General features: G+C 36.5%; 1 protein-coding gene across 7 annotated transcripts in view; it reads right to left on the bottom strand.

Annotated features, from left to right (window-relative positions):
* The window catches only part of RUNDC3B (RUN domain containing 3B), a 45,077-nt gene that overhangs the window by 12,483 nt on the left and 6,947 nt on the right, over positions 1 to 25,647 (bottom strand). For 2 of the 7 annotated variants that reach the window (NM_001389321.2, XM_046921998.1), the window contains exons 3-8: positions 19,400 to 19,533; positions 18,198 to 18,283; positions 14,607 to 14,696; positions 12,222 to 12,302; positions 11,134 to 11,302; positions 7,520 to 7,677 (exon numbers count right to left, since the gene is read on the bottom strand). In NM_001389321.2, coding sequence (NP_001376250.1) covers positions 7,520 to 7,677; positions 11,134 to 11,302; positions 12,222 to 12,302; positions 14,607 to 14,696; positions 18,198 to 18,283; positions 19,400 to 19,533 — 718 coding nt within the window. Of the gene's footprint in view, positions 1 to 5,227; positions 7,678 to 11,133; positions 11,303 to 12,221; positions 12,303 to 14,606; positions 14,697 to 18,197; positions 18,284 to 19,399; positions 19,534 to 20,203; positions 20,285 to 21,069; positions 21,333 to 25,647 lie in introns of those variants that run through there. The other 5 variants (XM_046922000.1, XM_046922004.1, XM_046922006.1 and 2 more) reach the window with 5 other exon arrangements.

The following is a 25,647-nucleotide window of genomic DNA, read 5'->3' as shown; positions in this document are numbered from 1 at the left end:
AATCTTCTACAGATGTTACCTGGTTTATAAGTTAAATAACAAAATAACACAAACTTTATCACGTAATGTTTGCACAAGAAAATACACTGACAAACAGGGCACCAAACTTAAGCACAACCACCTGCCATCCAAATAGAATGATCAGGCAACAAATGCCACTGTAGTTTTTTCATTATGAGTTCAGATTTTTGTGGGTTTTTTTGTTTTCAATTTCTTTCAAGACTTTGGAGGAATCACTTAAATCGTGTTTTAATTTAACAACACCCTGGAAAAAAAAAAAGCCCACAATGCAAATTTATTTATTGCCTTAAGTTGGAATTTCAGTGAATGAAAAATACTGGATCCTAAATTTACAAATACCACCCACACCTCACTGTGCGTTTTTCTATTTCTTTTTACTGGTTAGGCTTAATTGTTCATCTCATTAATTTGAACCAATAAGTATGGCCCATAGAAACCAAAATTTAAGATAACTTAAATTATTCTCTCCTGTCTAAAGAATCTCAGCAAGATCAACACTAAAGTAACCTCTGCAGTTCTCACATTCTAATCAGGCACTATTCTTCGATGCACATAAGAACCGTGCATACTTCTACAGTTTGTCTTCAAAGTCTTTTTAGTTGTGTTATCAAACTTCATGTGATGCATTTTATACATTAGAATAAGGTAAAAATAACTTTCTTTAAGTGTTCTAATTTATGTACAAGCACTATAAAATACTAATTTTTCCTATCGTATTTTGAAGCAAACCTCTAGGAAATGAACGAGGGCTAAGAAATGAAGCAAGAAAAATTGGAATCTCAGAAGCAAACAGTAATGCAAGATTATTTATCTAAATGGGTAAAGCACATAGAGATCAAATGCAGTCTCTGTTATCATGCTTAAGGACTAATGATTATGCATTACAATTGGTTTAGCCTGTATTTAGCTGATGCTATCTATCCTGTCTGTGCGCACTGTGAGTATCAAGTTATTTGAAGCCTTTTGTAAAATCAAAGCCTCATGTTCACCTACTCTAGACAAGAGTTCGGATAACTCTTTGGAGTTATATTTGGAAGGGAATTAAAACATGAAAATACTGATATCTCTTGTACAGATTCTTCCGTAGCATTACCTGCTATAGCTCAGGTAACATTAACAAAGGAAAAAAATCCACAGTCCACATGATATGCTCTCCTACCGGGAATATGGATCTGTAGCAAAAGAACTGCCCCAAGACCCTGAAAGGTTCAACATTATTCATTATTATGTGGAAGGCCTTACTTCCCACTGCTCACAAACTTAGAATTCTACACTGGATAAAAACTCTGGAATTTGGAACATGTGAAGTGCAAATGTCCTGCTAACTTAAAGCTTTCTTGCCGTGCTACTTTAATTACAATGCCTTTACCCACTGAAGTGCAGCCATGGGAGGCTATCCTTACTAAAAAGAGTATTTTTCACCTTGGAATCTGTCACCATTTGCTACAGAGAAACCAGCAAAGCTTAATAATACCAATAGCGTAAAAAGCCTTCAACTTTAAGTATTTTAGTATAAATCTTTACAAATCAGATATTAAAGTATGGAGATTTAAAAATAAAGCTCTATCTTCTGTATCTTGCAGAGTTGCTCTCAACCCAGAAACTTCTGGCTTCCTGCTGTGCAAGAGACCCACGCGATCCCTTTGGGCGCTAAGAATAGCACATCCTCTGTCCCCTGAGGCTTGGCTGTGACTTTGTTCAGTTCTGCATACTTCTTTGTTTTGTCTCCTCTCTGTGCTGTGAATTGCTGGAGTCTGCCCGTGCACCACACCCAGCTGACCTTTCCTTACCTACACTTTCAAGCCAAAAGGAAACTCCCTGTCTTCTGGTTCCCACCTCACTCTGAACAGGACCTGCTCCCTGTCCGCACCTCTGTGAAACAGAGCAGGCATACAATTAATGCACCAAACTTCAAAGAATTCCACAAAACCAAAATAAAACACACGGTATAAATAAGAGTTATATCATCTGTTGAAATACACAATTTTTTTTATAAGCTATGTTTCAAAAAAGTTATTAAAAAAAGAGTACAAGTTGAGTAAATGAGGATCTGAAAACAGAGCAGACTACAATACTAAGGTTTGAGAAGTGATACTGCAAACTGGCAGGAGACAGACAACATACAGGATGCACTACAAATAGAAGCGGATAACATGAACTATGGTTTGACAGTAAGGACTCATGGAAGCTTTAAAAGCAAAGGATTAGCACTCCACTTTGATATTCTAGGAAAGAAATTCAGCAAGGAGATCAAACAGTAAATTCTAATCTCCCAGTTTCTTTCAGTGAGAAAATAAAGCAGCTATAACGAATTGGATTTACTGTACTTACAAAGTTGAGGAAATAGGTTTCTCAAAAAGCAGAAAAGCTTTACGAGAGGACTATCTGAAAACAAAGGTAAGAGTCCTAAAGAAGCAGTCATGCTATCCTATTTCTCAAGAAGATTTAGCTTTTGAGGGAGGATTACAAAGCCAGGCAAAGCACATTTTAAGTTCTACTCACAAGGGGACACAAGCCACAGGTTAAATTTCCAAGCCTTTGCTCAGACTTTTCTGCTTCTATTTCCTTGGACAAGCTTCTCTCTGCTTCAGTCTTGACAGCAGAGGTAGAGCCTACATCTCTACAGCCTTCACGTGTGACCCTCCCATCCCTCCATGGGCCGAACCCTTATGGCAGCTCTCCTGATGCTCTCCAGCACAAACCGTGTTGACCAACTGACAAAAAGCACAGACAAAACAGTCATAAGCAAGTTTTTAACTGAACGGGGCATTAACTGTCTTTGGAAATGGTTCAGAGTACTCTACAAGTTAATGCCTGGAAAACAGCAAAGTGATAGGCTGTGTACCACAGAAGGCTACACAGCATTTGCTGTAATTAAAAGCTTTCACTGTTGCAAAGGGCCTTTCAGGATTGCAACTAAACTGTAGTTTACTATCTCTGCATAGATACTTATTATCTACATAGGAACTGCACTGCTGGATCTATCAGACAAGTATATTAAAATGTTACAAATGGAGTACAAACATTATCTGAGCCTTGAAAGACTGAATAATTCCTAAGTAATGGCCAGAAAAATTAAAGACACCTAACTTTAAGATCTGCTAACACATACAATTATACAGGCATATTTACTATAATATGAGATGTGAGTGACCCTACAATTTAAGTCTTATTTGTGCCATAATCAAAGACAGAACTCCAATCACCACAGAAGAGTTTCCTTGAGCGTCCTTCCCTCCACAAAGCACTGGAACAAGACAGTGGCATAGGAAGAAACAGCAGATGGAGAGAAACAGAGAGCCATAAAAAGAAAGAGTAACTGTGCAAACTGAGAAATACATTTTCAATACGTGTGGTAAATTAACATAAATATTGAGAAAGGGTCTTACACCAGGCACAGCAGCTTGAACACCTAATAAACCTATTATGAGGAAATCCATATTAGTAAATATTACACAAATCTCTCGTCATCTCAACAAAAATCACTGTAGAAGAAAAAGAAATACATCCTTTAAGTTGAGCTTTTAACCTTCATATATAATACTTCTGTTTTCTTTAGGATTCTATTTTAAAAGATTTTCTTTGTTAAAGTGATTAGCTTTTATAACACTGATGAGTCACTATCCAGGAGATGAGTCACTATTCAGCAAATTGATGGAATCCATTTTGTAATTGCATATCAATGCTTAACGTATAAATGTCAATTTCAGATACAGAATCTCCACTTAAACCTATAAAGTAGCAGAGATCAGCTGGGAAATTTTGCTGCAAATACAGGTAGAGTGTAAGCTAAAAGAAAGGATGCCATGTGCAAACAGTTCCAGAATTGCCCTGTCAGTCCTCCGACTGATGGGGCGTGCAATCCAAACAAGTCTGGAGATCACTGCTTCAAGATGCATCCAAGACTTCTTCACAGGATATAAGAGGATGAAGAAATGGTCTCCTTTGCAACTTTGAATATTCCAGAACCCAATTTTCTGATGACTCAATCTCTCTCCCATTGCATTTTGAATGTTAGGAAAATAAAAATGATTTCTTCAGACACTCCATTGATCACAGGCTTCTCTTGGCTGTCCTCCTGTAAGTTGTTACTTTTAAGCACTGGCTTTAAGAACTGCTCCACTTCAATTGTGGAAAAAAAAAAATACACTATTTTTACAGAAGACCAGAGCCAAAAGCACTGTGCTGTAATACTGAACTGCAAGAAGTCCCAGGCAATGGCAGACCGGGTCTGTTTCAAATTGGTATAAGCAATCACCGTGTGCAAACAGTGTACTGTTTACTGGGCCATTAAATGAACAGCAAAACAATCCAACTGTGATGCAGAAGTACAGATTGCAACTTCGGCACTAAGAGGCAAGTTGGGTCAAAGGTACAACCAAATTAAGCTCCACCGAATCGCAAACCACAGCTAGAAATGCTCCAAGTAGCATTTATACGTGACGGTCAATATCTTCAAAAATCACATCTGTCCTACGTTTTGGAAACTTCTAGAAGCGACAGAATCATAACATTAATCCCCCTCACTGCAACAGCAACAGCAAACATTTCTCAAGAAAGCAAACGAAAGCCAGAATATACCTCATTGCCTGTATTACAATTGACAATCACTTGGCAATCTCTTAATCTGCAGAGAGTGTGGTAAAAGATGAAGCTGTTCTTGATCAGCTGTGCGTTTGTTTAAACAGGTCTGACTGACAATCAGGTGGCCTAATGCGGCTCCACTGTTCTAACCTGATTTGCCATCAAACAACTGCCAGCAAAGGGAGATATTCAACCCCCAGATGGCTGGGCATATCGTTAAGAAATCCAGTTAAGTCGAGACACGTTTTTTTTTCTTTCTCCCACGAGTAACAGGGCAAATTTTCAGCTTCACTGTTTTTCAAAAATCAGTATTTATGAGATTCATAAAGTGGCTTTTAACTAGATTAAAATCTGTTTATTGTAGTTTGAATTCTCAAACTCCTGAGTCAGTGTTAATGTTCTACAATTTTCAGTATTCTTAATTTTCTCATAGTGGCTGTTAAGACAGAAATGACTTCTAAGTTGCTTCAGTCTCCCCTTCCCACATATATTCCACACTTTCCCTTATTAAGCATAAATATGGAAAAGTTTTTCTGAAGGGAATTTAATTTATAAGCTGAGGTCTTGTTGACCACCAGCATCTCATTTCCAGGTCAGTAACAATAAGAACCCACATTGCCAAGAAAGTTCCCCCTTTCTTTTATTTTTCAGAAGCAGACCTAAACATAAACTCAGATGCTGCCCAAATCCTTTAGTTGGTTGAAAACGTATGCGAAACATTTTGACCTGCATGCCTTTAAAATACCAGTTTGGAAATATCAATAATCGCTCAAAAATAATCCATAGTAGAACTTTCTACCTTAACAATAACAACCAGTGGAATAGAATAGCGATATTAAAAAGAAAATATAGAATGTTTATTTACAATAAATTCCATTACACAGAAAATGATCCTAAGTCAGATCTCCAAGTGTTTTACAAACGTTAACGTTATATGCCTCTGACAGAATTGCAATCCCAAACTTGCTCTTAGTTGCTGGTAAAGAATCCAAAGACTACAGAATACATTCATGACTTCAAAAGGCTACAAATGGTAGGAGAGCAAAATACTAGGTATGAAATTCCATCAGTGCTGTTCTTAAACAGCCAGACCACATAAAGCAATTGGCTAAATCTCATGCATCAGTCCAGATACATTAGCGATAGAAGATACTCTGCTGCAAGGTCAGCACTTCATCCTTGGTCAAGAATAGAATAAAATAAACATAAAGCAAACAAAATACAAGTATAGAAGAACAATTACAAGATGTTAATTAGGACTGTTGTTCACATTAGAAACCTGCTAGTGCTCCTTTCCTTTCCTCTCCCACATGAGGAGCTATCGGCTCCTAGCACAGTTTAAGAAGGGTTCATCTGACAGGCACTCAACACTCATGGTAACAACAATGCAAAATTACACGTCCCCCCCCAGATATCCAGTGTAGTCCAGGCTCCTGACTACAGCATCTCAGAACAGCTATACAAGAACACACTGTCGGTACAACAGAAACTGCTCCACAATTTAAGTCTCTACATACAAAAGCCAACAACCAAAATTAAAGCCTGAAGACTGAGATCTATACAACAGTCCAATTGTATACAGCCCAGCTAAAAAGAAACGTTCAAAATTTCCAAATAGAGTGGGTTTAAATGAGCCCACTTCTCACCCCCAATAACACTTCTGCCCAATGGTCAGATGTACTCAGGCAGGTCAAAGAAGTATATCATGAACTGTAAACTGTCAGAAAGTTCAGAACAAAATCTAGAAGAATCCTTCTGAAGTGTATATGCAATCAGAAAAAAAAAAGTGCAACTCACCAAAAAAAAGTTACTTTCTTTGACTTTGACATTGACATAAATACAGTGAAAACGCTGTATTCCTGGGGATTTTCATAGAACCATATCAAGCACTGGCAATCAAATGATTTACTGCAAGAAGGGGTTTGGAGAAACTGCATTTTACTGCATAGAACAAGCCCTTTTGTGAGACAGTAGGCAGAGGGAACTTATGTATTCCTAAGCCATTTTTGTATTCTCCCCATTCTGCATTTCACAGGACACGTCTCACTTTCATTTTACTTCACAGCTCCAATATGTCAAAATTACCCCACATCTAAGATAAACTAATTTCTCTTCTATTTCACATGAACAGAACATACAATTACTGCAGCTGTGTACTCCAGCAGTCCTGTGGCACATTATCACCTCAAAGTGAGTTTTCCATTCAGCCGGATCTTCAAACAATGCCAGGAAGCATCTATGAAAAAGGGTAGTACCTCCCTGCATAACAGATAGGGCTGTGAGGATGTACTACCTAAGGACTGTAAGACACTTGAACAGTTAACATATTAAGAGTCACCTTTACTATTAAAAAAAATAAGACTTGTTCTGTTATTTGAGTCTTTTGCACTGCATTAAATGTGAGTAGCAAATTGTTTCATCAATTTGAGTATTTTTAGGATTACCAGATGAACTTTCACTCTGTGCAAGACCCACTCAGATAAGACAGAACCCACATAAAGAAAGAAATCAAGTAGTTCTTTGCCCTCTCCTGCCTCCCTAAAACCAATATTCAAAAGGAAGTTATTTTTAATAATGTAATTTTTTTAGAGTAGCCTTAAAGCCGGAATTAATGAAATATGAACATTTCAAAAAAAAAAAAAGTGTCAAAAATGCACGAAAGTTTACTGTAACCAATTTCAGATTTGCAGAAGTAGTTCAGAGTTATTCAGAGTTACACAAACACATTTTTTCAGGGGAGGCATTTCTGAGTATAAGAATTGTCAGAAAAAAAACCTAAAGCTGAGATACATTAATTTCTTTAAGTTTGACTCATTTCCACAGTCCAGAAGTTCTTCATATTGTATACTTAAATTTGAGTTAAATATATTTAGTAATACTGCTTTCACAATGTTTCTCCATTATACTAACTTACAACTGGTCTTGCAGTTCCATAATGATATATTCCAGCTGTTCCTTCTCCATTTTATGGGCTAGATCCATATCTTCAATTCTTTGTAAGAGCAGTTTATTCTGTGAGACAGATTCAGATAGCTGGTTTTCTCTGAGTCGTACCAATTCCTCAAGGTAACCCTGAAAATATAAGTGTTAGAAAGCTTTAAAGAACGTCCAAGCAGAAAAGTTTTCCTTATGTATGTTCATGTTTTTCTGATTTAAAATAAATAAATAGAACTGTATAAATTTTACTCTGATCAGTAAATTGACCTAAGATATGTAAGGTGTTTCTTAACCAGTACTGAGAAAATCAAATTCTTGTCCATGTTCCAAGAATGGTGGGTGAATCCGTAAGACAGTAATGCCACAAGCTTGAAACATTAGTTGTTTTAAAATGCACAGAGCGGTCACTGGCACAAGAAAAAGATCAGGACTCAACCAAAAAAAAAAAAAAAAAAGAGAAAAAAGAATGTATCTACACTTCATCTGTATATCTGTATAGTTAAGGAAAGGGATGCCGAATCATTATAGAAAATCCATTTGCTCTGAAAACCATTTTCTTGGGATAGAAAGCTGCAATATCACGTTGTAAGTTAAAATAACAGAGAAGAAGGCTATCAAAGTGAAGGCTCATCTATAGAAAAACTGGTGAAGGTCATGTCTAGGAATATTGGATATATATATATATATAGGTGGAATGTGCCTTTATATCAGTTTTCCAGCTGGTAATGCAAAAGATTTGGGGCAGTCCTAGTCATACTCCAACTAAGCAGCACTTTGAATGTATTTAAATGTACATTAGGACATACTTAAGCTCCCTGCCCCACAGAAACGTCAAACAAACATTTAATGAAGATTTTAGATGTGAAGCATTAATAGCACAATAATATTAACAGTAAACACCTGCATCAGTAATGACATGAGATGTGTCATCTCACCAGTGAAAGTATATAAAGCTCCAGTATAAACAGTACACAAAGAATTTATGAGCTTACTACACAAAGAGGAACAGCTTATACCATTCCAAAATAAGGAAGGGACAACTTCCACATAATTAACAAACGTGTAAACTATGACTCATTAATCTGGAGAAAAAACAACTTGGAAAAGACAAACTCATCCTATTTCCAGGGTGGCATGGAGAGGGCAGGAAGGAACTGACTGTTCATTTTTTAAAATACAGGAGCTAGACACCATCAAATGAAGCTACTGAGAGCCAAATTCAGAAGATGGAAAAGGAGGTGGCTTTTCACACAACAGATGGTAGGCATGCAGAGCACCTTGCCAAAAGAAAAAAAAAGTTTAAAAATTTGCATGGGATCAAGGGGATATTTGATACATCTCAGGTTATTAAACAAACCATATCAGCTTCAGAAAGTTCTTCAGCTGATACGGGTTGGCCAAGAGAGTATTACGGGAGTATAAGTGCACATGCATTCTAATTTGCTTTTATTCTTCCCTTTGCATCTACTTAGGGCAAGTATCCAAGATAGGACAGTAGGGCAGACAGATCCTTGGTCTAAACCAGCATAGCATTTTTGATCCAATAAAGCAGCACTGCGGTTTACATTGCTAAAATAGCACCTGGTCCCATCCTACTTTTCACACAACTCAGAAGATACAGATTCAAACTGATCCGATGTTTTAGTCTTAGTCTGGAAACACAGCCAAAATGCTGTCTTAAATACATCCCTGTGTCTCATGGACTGTTGGGGTGGGGAGAGAAAGGTTTCCAATTTTGTTTATGTGTTTGAAGAAATTCCTTAGAATGGCACATTCAGGTTTACAAAAGCAAGGAAAACATCTTCTGTACCAGAGAGCACCACAAGGAACACAGCTCTTTGCACATCAAAGGTGGTACCAGACTGGGTGAGAAGATGGTATAACAGCAAGATGAATGCCAACATTTAATAACAAGGAATCAAAAATAGAAAAGAAATCATTGTAAACATGTTTTAAAAGGTACTGCCCACATCTGTCATCTCATATTAAGTCTGACTTGTCCACTTGCACTTAGAAAAACTTTAACTAGGTTCTCTCACATACATTATAGTAACCCAACTCTAATTCTGCCCATTCTGTATTAGCACTGACCATAAGCAGTACATAGCTACATTTGTCTTAATAATCTGAACATATTCAGCATTCTGTCTCAGGCACACTGTGTCAGTAGAGCTATACTAAAACTCAAGTTCCAAATGACCGTGTCTGAAGTCAGACTGTTTGTTGGGAATAATCACTGGCAAATGCTAGTTCACAAATGGTGACCTGAAGTTATGTGGGAGAATGCTAGCTGCCCCAAACCAAGACCACAGCCAAATATAATTTAAATATGTATGTGACTGAGTTGGCACTGGGATCCGGGCCTTTGAATGTCTTACTTTATTAGCACACTAGCAACGAATATACTCTGACTTTGATCACAGTGTACCACAGTTAACATACTGAGTTCTCAATTGCTAGAAGATTCATTCTAGATGTCTTCTGATCCTCTTTTTCCTTTTTTTTTTTTCCTCCAGTGCAATAGAAACTAGAAAGGCAGAGAGGTAATTTTGTAATTCCCTAAACTAATGGAAATAATTACACCTCCAGGCATCCTTATGTAGTTTCAGCCTTTCATATGTTTACTGTGTTGAGTGTTTCAAGAAAACCAAATTGTGACGCTAGGAAAAGAAAAGTACTAAAACCACAAAGTTATCACAAAAACATTAATGATTTGTCTGACATTTTCTTCTCTTCCAATTTTTATTTCACTTTTCCCTTTCTTTTCCTTTCCACTTTGTTGACGATGAATTATTCTTTTATGCTGTTAGCTAATACACTATTTGTATCTATAATTTTAATATGCTACTATAATCCATCAACAAACATTTTGCTTTTTAAATATACTGAAATGCAAAATATACTGAGAAAGTTTGTCCATACATTGCAATTCCACTTCAACTATAACTTAAGAGTTTTCTGAGGGGTAGAGGGATAACCTACATTTGCTTTCTGTAGCAAAACTCAGTATGTCACATAAGCTACTCCAATGAAATACAAAACACACTCTTTCCTTTCTCATTGTAGCTTGAAGCAGGTCTTTAAACTACAAACATTTTGAAAACTTATCTCAGCATTACTGAGAAGATAATTATGCATTTCATTCCTGGACAGATTACTTTGCCAGTCATTTTGTTTACTGTTGAACTAATTGTTTAATGTTACTACCATCATAAAAGTCTTCAAATGGGATACGATGAGCATTAATAAACATATATGGTGAACATCTAAAGAAGAGGGAAACCCTGCGGACAGTCAAGTTCACTTCAAACTCACAACAGCTTCTGAGACACTACCTGTAAGACTGGAAAAAGGAGCCAAAGCTTCTACTATGAAGCTCTAATCTGGTCCCTGAATTATTACTCTTTTCTTTCCTCTCTCCAGACCTCTCTTCCTTCAAACTGTTGAGGAATGACATTACACTTAAGACCACCTCCAAGGAGCTAAATAATATTTAATATTATTTTTCAGCCTTTACTTAAATGGCTATGTTACCAGTTGCTTGGTGATCAGATTTGGCTCCATCTCCTCCACAGAAAATTAATCTTTTACCTTCTGTTCCAATGCAAGACGGTACTTCTGTTCTACCCTTTTGCATTTGTTGTACCAAATGTTTTCATCCACGATGACAGGAGGAACAATGTTCTCTGGAGTACTGCCTTCACTGCCACTACTGCCCACTGTTCTTAACTCTTCTTCATCACTGCTGATGCTGTCAGAACTGAAGAATCATACTTATTAGCCAAGTGAAAACCTATGTTAAAATGCAAATTCAACCTGAAATTAAAACACCATAGTTGCAAAAGATATCTGAAGCTCTATAAACCACTAATAATGGGAATAAATCAAGCACAACTTCTGTTTTGACCTTTATTTGTAAAGTCACCTGAATGCTTTACAAAAGTTTACTTATCATCTTAATTAAGTCTCAGACTGGTGTCTTAGGTAAATCAGACAAATGTATGCAGGATATTCTCCTGGAATATAAAGGATTAATGTAATACAATATGCTATCTAAGGAAGCGATGACTTAATCTTTCCTTCATGATTTCAGGGCAAACAGCAGTATCCTAACATAAACTGTACTAAAGCTAAAAATGCAGAAAATAAAAAGGTGGTTATGTTAAAACATGATAAATTTAAATGAGGGTTGTGGTTATTGTGAAAACCATGTGCCAGTTATTTCACAGAACATCAATATGTCCCTAGATAGCATGCAAATTCGGTGTTAACTATCTCCAGTCATCCAGAATCAACAATGTGTGCCATAGAATTCAGACATCTACCTCAAAGATGAGCATTTTAATTTATCCCAATACCCATTTTAAACCTTCCTTCATAACTACACTTTTCAGTACATTAACAGTATTTACTAGGTTTTTTTAGTAGTCAAATTCCTTCTATCCAAAAATCTTAAGACTTCATAGGATTATAATATTTTATCAAATTACTTATCCTGCAGAAACATAGAAGTTATTCACTCTTTATATGCATTTTGGAAATATATTTTTTCCAAAGTAAATGAGTATCCAAGTTTATATTTAGATAGGATTTTGAATGTGAAATGAAAATCATGAAGACCAGTATGGCATAAAACTTTCACTTTCTTATTTAAAAAACAATGAAAAGATTAAAAGTACCTTTGGATGAACTTCAGGTAGGGCGTGTAATCTATGACAGCTGGAAAGGTGCCATCCAATCCCTTACCCTTCAGACAAAAACTGATAAAACAGAGAAACAATGGTAAGATTATATCAAGAAAATGATGACAATGAACAGTGAATCTTATCAATGTGTAATTTGATTTTTTCCTTCTTTAGGAAATAGCATTCAACAGTGAAAACCTACCCAGCCAAAATAGATTGTTTAATACTATAGGATAACAAAAAACAAAAACAAAAAACAAAACAAAACAAAAAAAACAACAAATCCCTCAGAATTAGGGCACAGACCAGGGCAAGCAGTGCAGACACTGATTTTTGAACTTTTACTTTTATTCTAAAAATACAGGTGGATTGCAAGGGAATAACAATATAAAGAAAGTTAGCTGAAACTACAATATCAGAAGAGCTGTAGATGAGTTTGTAATTGCTAGCATTTAAGCTCAATTAAAGTCTCTGCAGAATGCTTACATAACCATTCTGCTATTTTTAAGTAAAAAATCAGTTCTCAAACATAGTTCAGACTGTCTCCTTTCGATTACTTTCTGGTGTTGAGCTGCTCTAAGATGATGAACACCAATGAAACTAACATTCACAAAATGTTCTTGAGCTGCCGTAGCTTTATAAAGCTCTCATATACACTGTATTCTTTTTGTACTGGATCTAAAAGACAGTATTTGAATCACATTTTATTATCACAGAAGTGACAAAATTAATTATGCTTTCACAAAGAACAAATTCCTCCCTCCTCCCAGATTTTTCTAATTTAATTCAGAAGTGCCATTTTTGACAGAGCAGTCACTTCAGTGGTATCTAGGAAGAACATCAGAAAATAAAAAGACAAACAAAACAAAACAAAAAACAGCCCCTGAGGTCATACTTATTTAAAGTATCCCCACAATTCTACACTGCTGTGGGGAAAAAAAAAAAAAAAAAAAAATCTGTTCTCATGTGGGTTTCCCCAACTCTACGCCCAAAGTGTTTTTTACAGCTCGCAGCACCACAGAATGGTTTGGGTTGGAAGGGAACTTAACTATCAGCTAGTTCCAACCCCTCTGCCAGGGGTAGATAGGTGGTTTCACTGGATCAGGCTGCCCAAAGCCTCCTTCAAGCTGGCTGGAACTACAGCTTCTCCCGGCAGCCTGTTCTCATGCCTCACAACCCAGTTCCACAGAGACAAGCCAGACAACATTTGCAAGGGTGTTTGAACTGAAAAAAGTAAACCAAATACAATACGCAAAGAACGGCTACAGACTTGCAGCCATTTAAGCCACAATACCATGAATAACATGTGGCATAGTAAAAATGCTCCCGTAGGTCCACGTTCCTATTTTTCCCAGAAAATTTCTTGGTTCTTAAGAGCTGCAGTGACAAAAATTTAAGTGCCTCCAATGGGAATAAGTCATTACTCTGAATGCTATAAGAGATACATACAAAATGTGTCCATACTAGAAATCAGAGGATAAAGGAAGAGGGCATGCACTCATACAACTAAGATCAGATACTGCATGCCACTGAGGCTCATGGGAGCCAAAGTAAATTCATTATAATTTATGGCAAGATTTACGTACTGCTGATCTCCTCTTGCTACACTTCTTATTCATATAATCGCTATCCTCCTTCCAAGTATAGTATATAGCAGCATTTTTATTTTACATAGTGTAAAACTTAAATGAATGAAATCTGGTAAGATTTCAATTTGCTGTACGCAAAGCTAGCTCCCTTATCATACTGCAGCATACTTCTGCTCCCCCACAACATATGGTGATCATGCAGTCAATCCAAACCAATGACTAAATGCTGGCAAGAGAAACTATCCTGCTTTTTAAAATGCACACCCCATTTTAGTTTTGTTTTGTGGATATTTGCTGTTGTTTTTTTAAACCCCCAACCAGACATTCCTTTCCCCTCCTCACAGTGGTATTGCCACTTATCTGACTTCTGTATGAGTTAGTTCAGCCAGTAAGACCCTTACTTTCCCTCCTTGTCCCTCACACCTTGCATCCACTTTCTATTCCATAGACAGCTGAAGTAAAGGCTCACTGCCACAAGAAAAGAAAGCCATTATTTAACCCCCGCCCCCCCCACCTTTTCTTTTTCTTCTCTACATCAAGCTTTATGGCCACTTACATCTTCTGCAATTACACTTCTGACTGCTTTCAGGATTTTGAAAGAAAAAACACATAATCATTCTGTATTAATTATGGCATAACTTTGCTCTTATCCAGAAGAGCCATTCATGATCTCTCTCTCCCTCCTCCTCAGCTTTGTCTCTCATACTTATCAGCTGTACTTAACAATGTTTTCCATACTATGTGATCACTTTCTGGGAGCATTCTATTAAGAAGCAGAGAAATACAATACCTGAAATCAATTGCATTGAGTCCCAACAGCATACCAGCAAGCATATTTGCTTCTTCACCAAGAACAATTGCTCCATCCTCATAAAATCTCCTTCAAGAAAAAAATAAATACCTCCATTAACACTGCTTTGTTTCAAACAATGATTGTTCTCATGGCTAACAGAAAATTGAGAAATCCAGTTTAAATAAAAACAACCCATGTGAACCCCAGGGGCACTCATTCTTCATTTCAAATAAAGCAAACCAATAGACTGCACAATGCAGAACACTGTAATCTAAAACTTCAGACAGAAGAAGAATTTATAACATTAGCCCTAAGAAACAGTAGAAGAGGATGGACAAAAAACAAAGAAAATGACGATACCTTATACTTCTTTGTTGAAAGGAAGAAATTGTTTTGTGTATAATTCAAAAAACAAATTATTCCCTGGTAACAAAAGAATAAAAGTTCTGGTTACACTATCTTTCTCCTCCCAGTTACCAAAGAAGCTACTTCCAGACTGAAATGTTTCACAGGACAGCTAAATAGGGCCCACCGTTGCCACGTATGGTTTTGTGATAAGAATTTGCAAACGTTAAAAAGACTATATGCAGTCTGTTTAGCAAAGTAAAAGCATTCAGATGATTCAGAGAAATCTCAAGTTGGCTGTATGGCAGACGACCAGAAAAGCTATTTTGGAGCTCAGCACCTAAGTCTGTTTGGACTCACTAATAAATGAACACTGCAATAAGCATCCACTTCTAACATTCCTTTGTAGTATGGAAAGGAGATGTCCAAGACTTTGGATGTTCCACAGTAGAAGCAAGAAATCTGGGAGACTTCCTCTGAGATGATAACCTTCGTCTCAGAACTGGCATCCCTATGATGTACAGATTCTGCTTCCTAACCCTTGACTTCTGGCAAGATAACAGAAGGCTAAACCAGCAGCCTACTGAGGCAGAATACTGAGCTGGATGGACTTCAAAATAAGTCTATTTACAAACTAGAAACAATGTTCCCAGCACAAGTAAACCTTTTAACTGCTACTTCTAAAATCACTGCCAGGTAACAATCTGTACTGTGTACAGTAGCTTGTAAAATGGTACCTGGGAAGCATTGAAGCAAAAAGAGATGCAGCATAATTAAAACAGTTAGAAGTTAGCTTTTTCATTTCTGAAATCAGTTACAGCAGTCTAGCCAAAACTAAAGTCTCCTTGGAAAACTCACAGACTGTTGCTCAGTGCTATAACTGACGTATTACAACAGGAAAGACAATGTGCTTTAACATAAGACTGTGTTGACCAATTTTTTAGAAAAATAATTATGTGCTTATACTTAATCCAATCCCCTACCAAGTGTCACATGCAGATCCAGCATTAACCGTTTCACTGAAGTACGAGGCTGAAAGTCACTCGCCTAAACAAGACAGCAAGATTTATGAAGAGCTGGCAGTAGGACAGATGCACTGTATTCCACACGCATACGTGAAACACATGCTGAGTTTATACATATAATCACTAAATACATAGCACAAGAACAATGCATCATTTAAAAGTGTAAGTAAATAGTGCAAAGCACAGCCAAAGAAAATCAGGCCACTTAACAGGTATCCGAAATACCACACGGGAAAGAGAATGTGTCCACTATTGTTGGTGGATCTAAAGTCCACAGCACCAAGATTTGAAAGTGTAACTGTTAATTCTAATAAACATATTTTAAATATTATTTCAAAACAAAAATTGCATATATAATGTTTGCAGCACAAGAAATTTATTCCTAACTCTATAGCACTGAAAGAAAATTCAAACATAAAACATCAAATACATTAATTTGAAACTGCTAATAAATAAGACTGCTGTTATCTCCTAGCAAACAAACTGCACTATCAAGCAGGTACAAACGTACTGCTTAACTATATAGGTCATGACCCTCCTCCTCCTCCTCATCTACCTCTCAAAAACCCAAGTGACTCTTCTGTTTGAGACAATGCAAGTTTATTTCTTTACCAGAAATCCTTGCTTTATCAGCTTCTTGTCTACTGCAAACACAAGCAAATCTGGATAAAATAAAGATGATAGGACTGGAAATTTCAGTAAAACAATATGTTTACCAAACTATGTTTCAAAGTCATCTTAATATTGGGAAAATAAATTGAGATCTGTGCAAAAAATATTTTAAACAGAAATAATATTGCAAATGAACAGAAGTTCTTACAGAGTATATATACTCTTTTCACTATGCCTAGAGCTTTTTCAGTTCAACATAAGGTTCCACAACTCGTGCAGATTCAGATGTTTTCATCACAAATCAATAAGATGTCACTGTTACACGATGAAACATTATATAATAAATTGATACACTACCCAGAACCAGTCCAAAACAGTGAAAATAATTTCCGTCACAAAGCATATTCTTGTCTGCAACAGCTTTTATTATCAAGTGGTACAACAAAAATCCGTTATATGTTTTTCATATTACATCAAGAATTCTAGCTATGCCTGGCCACTACTTCTGTTCCGTATTTCTCAAAAACTTTCTGGAATTCCCCTCTTTCTCTCTCCAAGAGAAGTTCACAGAAGTCTAAAAAATGCATTTTTGAGTCTTTCTGAAATCAATACTTAATTTTGAAGTAATATAATACCTTCAAGTGCAAGGACCTGCACCTGGGTCAGGGCAATCCCAAACATCAGTACAGACTGGGGGAAGTGGATTGAGAAAGATGAATGGATGAAAAACTTAACATGGGCTAGCAACATGCACCTGAAGTCCAGAAATCCAACCGTACCCTGGGCTGCATCAAAAGAAGAGTGACTAGCAGGATGAGAGAGCTGATTCCTCCTCTCTCTTTCACTTCTGTGAAACCCCACCTGGCACTCAGTATGGCATCCAGCAGTGAGGCCTCCAGCACAAGAGAAACCTGTTAGAGTAGATCCAGAAGCGGCCCCATACATGTGCAGGAACACTTCTATGAACACAGGCTAAGAGCTGGGGTTGCTAAGCCTAGATAAAAGAAGGCCCTGTGGAGATCGTACTAATGCCTTCCAATGCATAATGGGGGCCTAAGGAAAGATGGGAAGAGACTCTACCACAGTGTACAAACAATGGGTGGTAAGAAAAGGGGTAATGGTTTTAAACTTAAAGAGGGTAAACAAGAAAGAAATTCTTTACTATGAAGGTGGTTAGTACTGGACAGGTTGCCTGCAAAAGCTCTGGCTTCCTCATCCCTGGGTGTTCAAGGCCAGACTGGATGGGACTTTTGAGCAACCTGATTTAGTGGGTTGTGAACCTGCCCATGGCAGGGGGGGTTGGATGACCTATTGCTATCAGGCTACAATTTCAAAACAAGCTCCTTCTTTTGAGAGGTTTTCTTTTGACCTTTCAAGAATTACAACAAATTTCCACATTTTTCAGTCATTAAGGGATTTTTGCAATAGCAATTTTGCAGTTTTACCCATGCTAAAAATCTTATAAATTGATACTAACTCCAGATGTCGTTCACTAGGTTACATCTCTTCAACTTATACAAATTAAGTGCAACATTCACTTCCAAATTTAAGTCTCACACTTCAGCAACAATCACTAAAATATTGCAGAAATAGAAGTCTTAGAGACCTGGTTGTTTTGAAGTCTCTCAGAGCTGTGGAAATATATTCAGACAAATGTTTTTCCATAAGTGCTACTCTGATCCAGGCTCGACCCTGCAAGAAAAAGCAGATATCAAATATTTAAGCATTACAGACAAACACTTAATTTTACATCTGAAACCGAATAAAATTGAGTTACATGGATGACACAATCCTGATTATCAAAATTAGCACCAAACAAAATTTGCTGTACTTCATTACTGTAATAATGAAAACAAAACAAATTCTTACAAGTAAACTTTATTTCACAAAGTTTTCAAAAATTTGGACTTAAAATTTGTGTCAACGCATCTCCAGCTTTTTCAGTATGGACAACCAAATTTCTTCCCATGTGCATCTTTAAAAATGTAACACTCCTATCTGAATTAGTTGCACTAATTGGCTTTTTATTACTATTACTATGTGTCACGGAGTTTTCCAGAGAATAAAAGAAAGTTAAATTAATGTATAAGCATACTTGAAAAAGTAGCTTTGCATCTTATTGCTTACTGAACTTAAATATCCCTGAGTACTCCACACTCTGAAGATTTCGGAATTCAGAAATACCTTTAAAATAAGTCTCAAATACAAGCAATACAATTGCTGTATTCTAGGATGTGAATCTCTCTAGAAAGTATCTGGAAATGAGTGAATAAACTATAAACAAAATAAAAAGATAATTTTTAGATTAGGTTAGAAAAAAGGTTAGAAAAAAAATTTTAGATTAGATTAGGTTAGAAAAAAAATGTTTAGATTTTGGTTAGAAAAAAATGACATTTCCACCATTTTAACCTATCTTTGGTAGGCGTGTCCACAAGAATTTAATTTCTCTCAACCTAATGCATTTTCCAAAAATTAAACAAGCTAGAAAATGTGAAGGCAATCACTTTATGATGCAGCATTCCTAATGAATAGAGAATTTGAGATTTATTCTAATAAATAACACAAATTTAAAAAGAAGCATTCAGATCTAAGTTTTTGGGGTAATTTTTGTTTGTTTTTGCTTTAAAAACAAAACAAATATTTACTAGGTAGGTAGAGATCAAATATTATTTCAAATAAAGAAAAATATCACAGGGCAAGATTATTCGTATGTTGCTGGGGTTTTCTTTCTGGATATGGAAGTGTGAGCTACATTTTACACAGAAGAAAGAGAAATACTGCAGTCAAACTGACTTTTTTCTTCCCTACCTTAGCTCTAGAAGAACCGACGTTCTCCATGTTCTCAATACTGCAGATGCAATTGTGAGAGACTTTTCGGCAAGCTACCCGAATGTAGTCCCAAAAACTACGAGTACTTTCATAGCCAAACCAGGTGATCTGACCTTAAATCAAAATACAAGAAATACAAAAATATGTAAAGATTTACGAACCTTCCTCCTCGCTTACTGAAGATGAACATAATTCAGATACTTCCCTGTGTTTCCTATACACACCCTGTTAAGACAGCATTTTATGCTAGCAAGTCCACTAATTCCTGAAAACTGGCTTCATGGGTGTCAAAAGGAACTTCCATCATGCAGCTCACTCTCAATGAAAACCAATGTGAGAGGTAAGCATGGGGCTTTTTGCCTATGTGCCTGTATTTGGTTCTTTTCTTCCTTGTCAGGACACTATGGTAATACTCAAAGAGTTTTATGTGGGACAGTTTACTCACAATAAAACACACACAGTCGTGACTCAAAAACATGATGAAAAAGTAAGGTGAGTTTTGTTCTTTATATACATACATAGACACACATGCAAAAAGAGCAGGTTCTGCTGTGGTAGTGTTACCCTTATTTTAGGAGTCAATTTGGAATTGTTTCATAATGTGCTTCCAGTGGAGTAGAAAAGATGAACAATCAAAAGAAGTTTTGCAGTCACAATTTCCTTTACTTAGAGTACACACACAGTACACCTTGGGAAGCTGACAAAAATGAATTGAGCAAGTCAACATCTCTTTTGGAGTGGTAACCAAAGCTCTTAATTACTATTATTGTTATTATTACTTACCACTTGGAAAGTGTTACCATTAGAAATCTGCTGCATGCGAAATACATTTCAGAGGTAACACTGAAACTTAACAGCACACAACTGCAAACAAAAATGTAAAATAGTAAGACAAATGTTGCCCTCCAGTGACTGGCATTATTGCATATTGGCATTTGGAAGTGGCTCTGGGCAGCCTGGTCTAGTAGTTGGTGACCCTGCACATAGAAGGGAGGTTGAAACTAGATGATCATTGTGGTCCATTTCAACCCAGGCCATTCTATGATATGTGCAAAAACTTTTGTTTGTATAAAGTAAGCTCTTATTTTTAGGCTAATTATATTTCACATCTTGAGTTGTATTTTCCCGAAGCTTTACTAATTTCTCAAAAAGAAATACTTCTTTTGCTTGTTACAAAGTTCAAACTTCAAGAAAGAATAGTACACTTTTTTGCACGGTACTAAACTGACACTGCAAATCATACATACTAAAAATAAAATGCCAAAATACAATGCCAAGGATATCTGTATCTAATATGACTTAGCTCAGCTCCAAGCACAGCCAGAGAAATGTCAAAGATCTGACCTTGGTGATCCCAAGAAGTTCAAGGCTTTGCTTTTTTTCCCGACTAGAGGATACATACAACTTGACTACATGACCCATCTGCTTACTTTGCCACATGCACTTACTTAGTAAGCACAAAGCTTGATAAAGGACATCAAAAATACCAACCACAAACATACCAAGAAAAAAACTAATATAGAGAAACTCAATATGCTAAAGGAAAAACAAAATCCCAATGTGCTCCAGCTACAGCATATTCAGATTTTATCAGCTCTAAGGACTAAAATAAGACGGTATTCACAAGGTAACTGCTTCCATGAACTTACTGTTTTTGCTGAAGCATCATGTGCAGTGGACAGCAACAAGAATTCAGCATCATTTTAACATCACCAAAACCTACTGATATTTTTCATACTCATTATCATATTAGAAACATTTCTGCCCTGGAGATTGTACCTGCAAAATTAAATGTAACTTAAGTGTATAGGTGTCTTTACGACAGTAGTTCCAGTCCCAGCTAATAAAGGCAAGCATATCACACAATAACTTCTGTGACCTTTTCCACAGTGCACTGGGGACAGAATCTATTCTGAAAAAAAACAAAACAAACAAACAAAAAAACAGTTTTGCTCTGTAGTTTTCCGAGGTCAAGAAAACAAATTCCTTTACAATAGAAATACCTATCAGCACACAGCATTTATTTGGCTTACATTGATTAGCAAAGCAAGCTGGTCATAATTACAATGTATTTTGGCATAACAGAGGGTTGTGGTCTCACAAGCAGGTCTACACAAGAGTGTGATTCTGACTTCAGAAGGAATAGCCTTCACTTGAAACTCACAGCAGGAACAGGACCTTTCATTAACCAAGGACTTCTAGTTTATTCCTGTTAGTTCACAACTTGCCTACACTCTAGCAGTCAACACCATCTTAAGGAAAAGCAAGTTTTTAGTGCACATTTTGATTTCTACTGAAGTTTTAAGGAAAGAGTAAGTTTCCCCGCAGAGTCCAAAGTGGTTCCTACTCATTCACAGTCCAACTTAAGACCTGGAAAACAAAGTTCTGCAGTTGCAAAGCAGTAATGATTAGGATGCTCTAAGGTACAGGCAGATTTTCTCCAAACTTTATTTAGTTTGCAGAAAATGTGCCCATTCTGTAAATAGTCTTAATACAGTTTATTAGTAATAAAATGGTTTGTTGGTCCTTTGAGGAATTTTAATGGTACATACTCTTGTTTTAGGCCTCTAGAATGAATAATTAAAAATTTACAGTAGTTTAAAAACCTAGCCCACCAAGACAAATACATATCACTTAAGATTTTTCTCTATACAGGAGAAAGTAGAATTAGCTAAACCACAAAATGCCCAAAGAACTTCCTATTTCTGTCTAGCCAAAAGCAGTGACAGGGTCACTATGTGCATATAAATACTAAACCTAGTAACAAAAGCTATTATTCTTAGAACATGTCAGCATAACATTATCAAATGAAGGGCCATCACAGCTTGGAATTCGTCTTTTTCATGACAGTAGTGACTTCAGTACTTCCTTAGCATACCCTTTTCACCCCCATTATATCACCACCTCCTTACCTCTTCTATCTAGAGATCTGTCTCTCCCAAGATGGGTGGCATTACAAGCTGCATCTTACAGAATCATGCTTCCTCTCCCATGACCTGGGTCTACAAGCACAATTTCTCTTCTACAGACAGGTAGTTCATACCCTTCCTCTTTGAAATTTCTGCTTATGCTTTTAAGACATTACTAGAATTCATGGAATTTTAATACGAATTATATTAATATTTATTACTTAAAAAAGAGACCCTGTGAAATAGCAGTTTGCAATTAGTGATTCTTTTTACCTAAAACTAAAAAAAAAAATCAAATTAAAAAAAACACATAGGAAGGGATAAGATGTGCACTGAAGACTAGAAAAAAATCTGTCAGTGTTTCAAAAATATTTTTTCAATAGTTCACACCTTACTGTGAAGAAGATAATGTCAAACCTAAATAACGTTGACCAATGACATCACTTGTATGTCCAGTTATCATTATTGGCATCAGACTACAGATAACATGTTTTGTCAAATGTTTTGTTTAATAAGAAAAGAAAGAACTAATACATTTTTCTTTCCACTCAATCAGCACTGACCACCCCAGGGGCTTACTAGTCATTGGCAGTTTTCTAAAAGGAAAAAAAAACTCAATAAAATCCAGTCTCTACATGCTAGGAATAGCATAGAACAGAGAGACAGAAATAAGCAGCTTCTCTGGCAGAAATTTGTGATGTATTTATGATACCTTCTCAATGTACGTACAGGACAAAAGACACGTGGAGTTGTGCAAGTGTCAAAACAGCACAGCAGAGCCTACCTTTTTGTGACATTATGGTATTAAGTGCAACATAAGTGTACAGATGACAAGTTCACAGTAACTACAACACGTAAAAAAGTTCAAGCCACAAGCAAGATGCGCTGCATTTCATGTCAGCAACGGAACCTTCGTTATATACTAAAACTACTTCTAGGCATACATACTGGTTAGAAGTTAGAATATAAACATGTTTGTTGAAAGGATTTTAATAAATAAAAACACAGGGAGTCAACAAATATATGCATGTGACAATAGTTTTCAGAAATACATCAGAGATGATGACCATAAAAACCTACAATTGTGTTGGCAGTTCTTTGCTGACTCAGTTGAAAACTAAATTGGTAGGAAAACACAGAAAAACATACAGCATTTTGATTTAGCAAAGCCAACATATGACTTTGAATTGGATTCAGGTTTTCAATCAGCTAGGATATATCTGTGATCAAATCCTAGGTAGTACAAATTCAATCTATGGCAGCAGTGAATAGAAGAAGCCACCAAGACAGCTAAAAGATATGGTCAAATCTCTACAATACCAAAAGATTAGGAAAGAAAAATTTCTGAACAACTGCCTAGGGAAAAAGCAACTCCTGAAATCAGCTGCCTTGCATAAGAGATTATGAGATACACATACATCTGTATACAAATTTGGGAGATCTCCATTCAGAACTATAGCTCTTGTTGGGACATAGACATTAAAACATGCTGTACGTCCACCCACTACACTCTGCTGTATTATGAAATTCACTATGTGAATTCTTATTCCTGAGAAGGAATAAGAGTAATTAGTCACTTGTCTTCTTTCTGTTACTCCTTCTCTCCTGCCCTTTGAAGATCTCCAATTGCTGTGCCCAGTAATAAGCATCATAACTCGCCAGAAGGCACTCCACAAAGCTTATTTTAAAGACAGGAAGTATGTATGCTTTATACCTTAGTATGATATTGGCTCTGCTCTGCATTCATAGTAAATCCATCACTTCTAGGTTGCACCAGGTACACCACAGATACAGCATTACACAGCACGGGGAAAATTACATCTCCACTTTATAAAGCAGAAGGCAGTTAATGGCTTCCAATCCCTACAAAGATAATTAACGCTTACCCAAACACTTTCTTCTGTTCCTTGGGGTAATTCAAAAACAGGCTGAAAGCTTAGACTGCTTTTTCTAACAGTTGCCTACTCCTGACTGCTACTTTCATCCTTTGTGCACACATAACTGCAAAGTGAAACAGAGGTGGCCAACTTTTTAAGCATTACTCACTATGTTACCTAGTATGGAATTATTTTGGTGTCATATGCCCTAAGTCTTCTATACCACATGAACAGATAGCTGCATTCAATCAGCATTCACATCTCTGCTGAGTGAGTTGCTGTAGTTATTCCAATCTCATTTTATTACTATTATTATCACATCTTAGTCACTTAGGTTAAAAAAGAGTGTTCATGGGGAAAATCTTTGCTTTGCTGCCTGTTTGAATAAGGTGCTCATGTTGCTAGAGTTGGCACTTTTAGCAGAAGAGCCAGGAGGCTGAGGATTGGAAAATGATTTAGCAGAGTGTTGTTAGAGTTAGGGGAGTATGGTTAGATTGTGGTTGGACTTGATGGTCTTGAAGGTCTTTTCCAACCTGAGCAATTCTGTGATTCTGTGACTACTATTTCATTATTATTAATTGCAATGGATTCAGGAAAAGCATAAATTCCAACTCATGTAGTTGAACAATTTTTTTCCCTTAAAGTGACTTTGTTCAATTTTGTTTTGTTGGATCCTATTGAAAAACAAAACCAACAAGTGGCAACCACCACTACATCCATGAAGATTATGCTTTGCTCCTTAAAAATGTTATCTTTAATATCAGAAAAGACAAGCACTAGCAAAAGTTTTCTAATAGAAGTTCCAAAGTAAGTCACTTCCTTTTCATATTAATTTAAATTCCTCCTTCCTCACCCAGTACTTCTGATGGAAGATAAGAATCGTTATTTACCATGGCTTTATGGAAGTTAATGTCCATAAACTCAAATCTGGACCATTTATTTAATGATACTGCTATGGGATTACCCTAACAACCCTGACAGAATGGAGCCATTTATGTTACCATAGACAAACATATCATGTATGTTCTGCCTGCCTTAAAACATTTTATACAACCCGTTGCAATCATCAGCCTGCTTTTAGTGCACTCCCACTGACACAAAGCATGCATGCAAAACATATTAGTCATTTCCATCAATAAAGTGCAATTTCTTTCAAGCCCTGTGTTGTATAATATTAGACACTCTTAACACCTGAAATGTCATGGTAGATTTATCTCAATTTTCCCTTCAAGTTCTTAAAGAGTAAAATAATTACTGGCAGTATCTAGTTTAATAACAAAATATTCCCCGTTTGCAACATGATGCACCACTTGCTGCCTCTTCCCCTATACTTATTTAACTCTGTAAACTCCCCCCACAATCACAAGGGGAAGACCGAAACAACAATGCTGCTTTTTGATTTTCTTCATTTGTGATTGCATATAAAATAATATTTCTAAAT

This window comes from Gallus gallus, chromosome 2 (genome assembly GCF_016699485.2).
Source record: "Gallus gallus isolate bGalGal1 chromosome 2, bGalGal1.mat.broiler.GRCg7b, whole genome shotgun sequence".
Taxonomy (NCBI): domain Eukaryota; kingdom Metazoa; phylum Chordata; class Aves; order Galliformes; family Phasianidae; genus Gallus; species Gallus gallus.
Note: the sequence above shows the minus strand (reverse complement) of the source record. Positions and strands in the feature narration are given on the sequence as shown.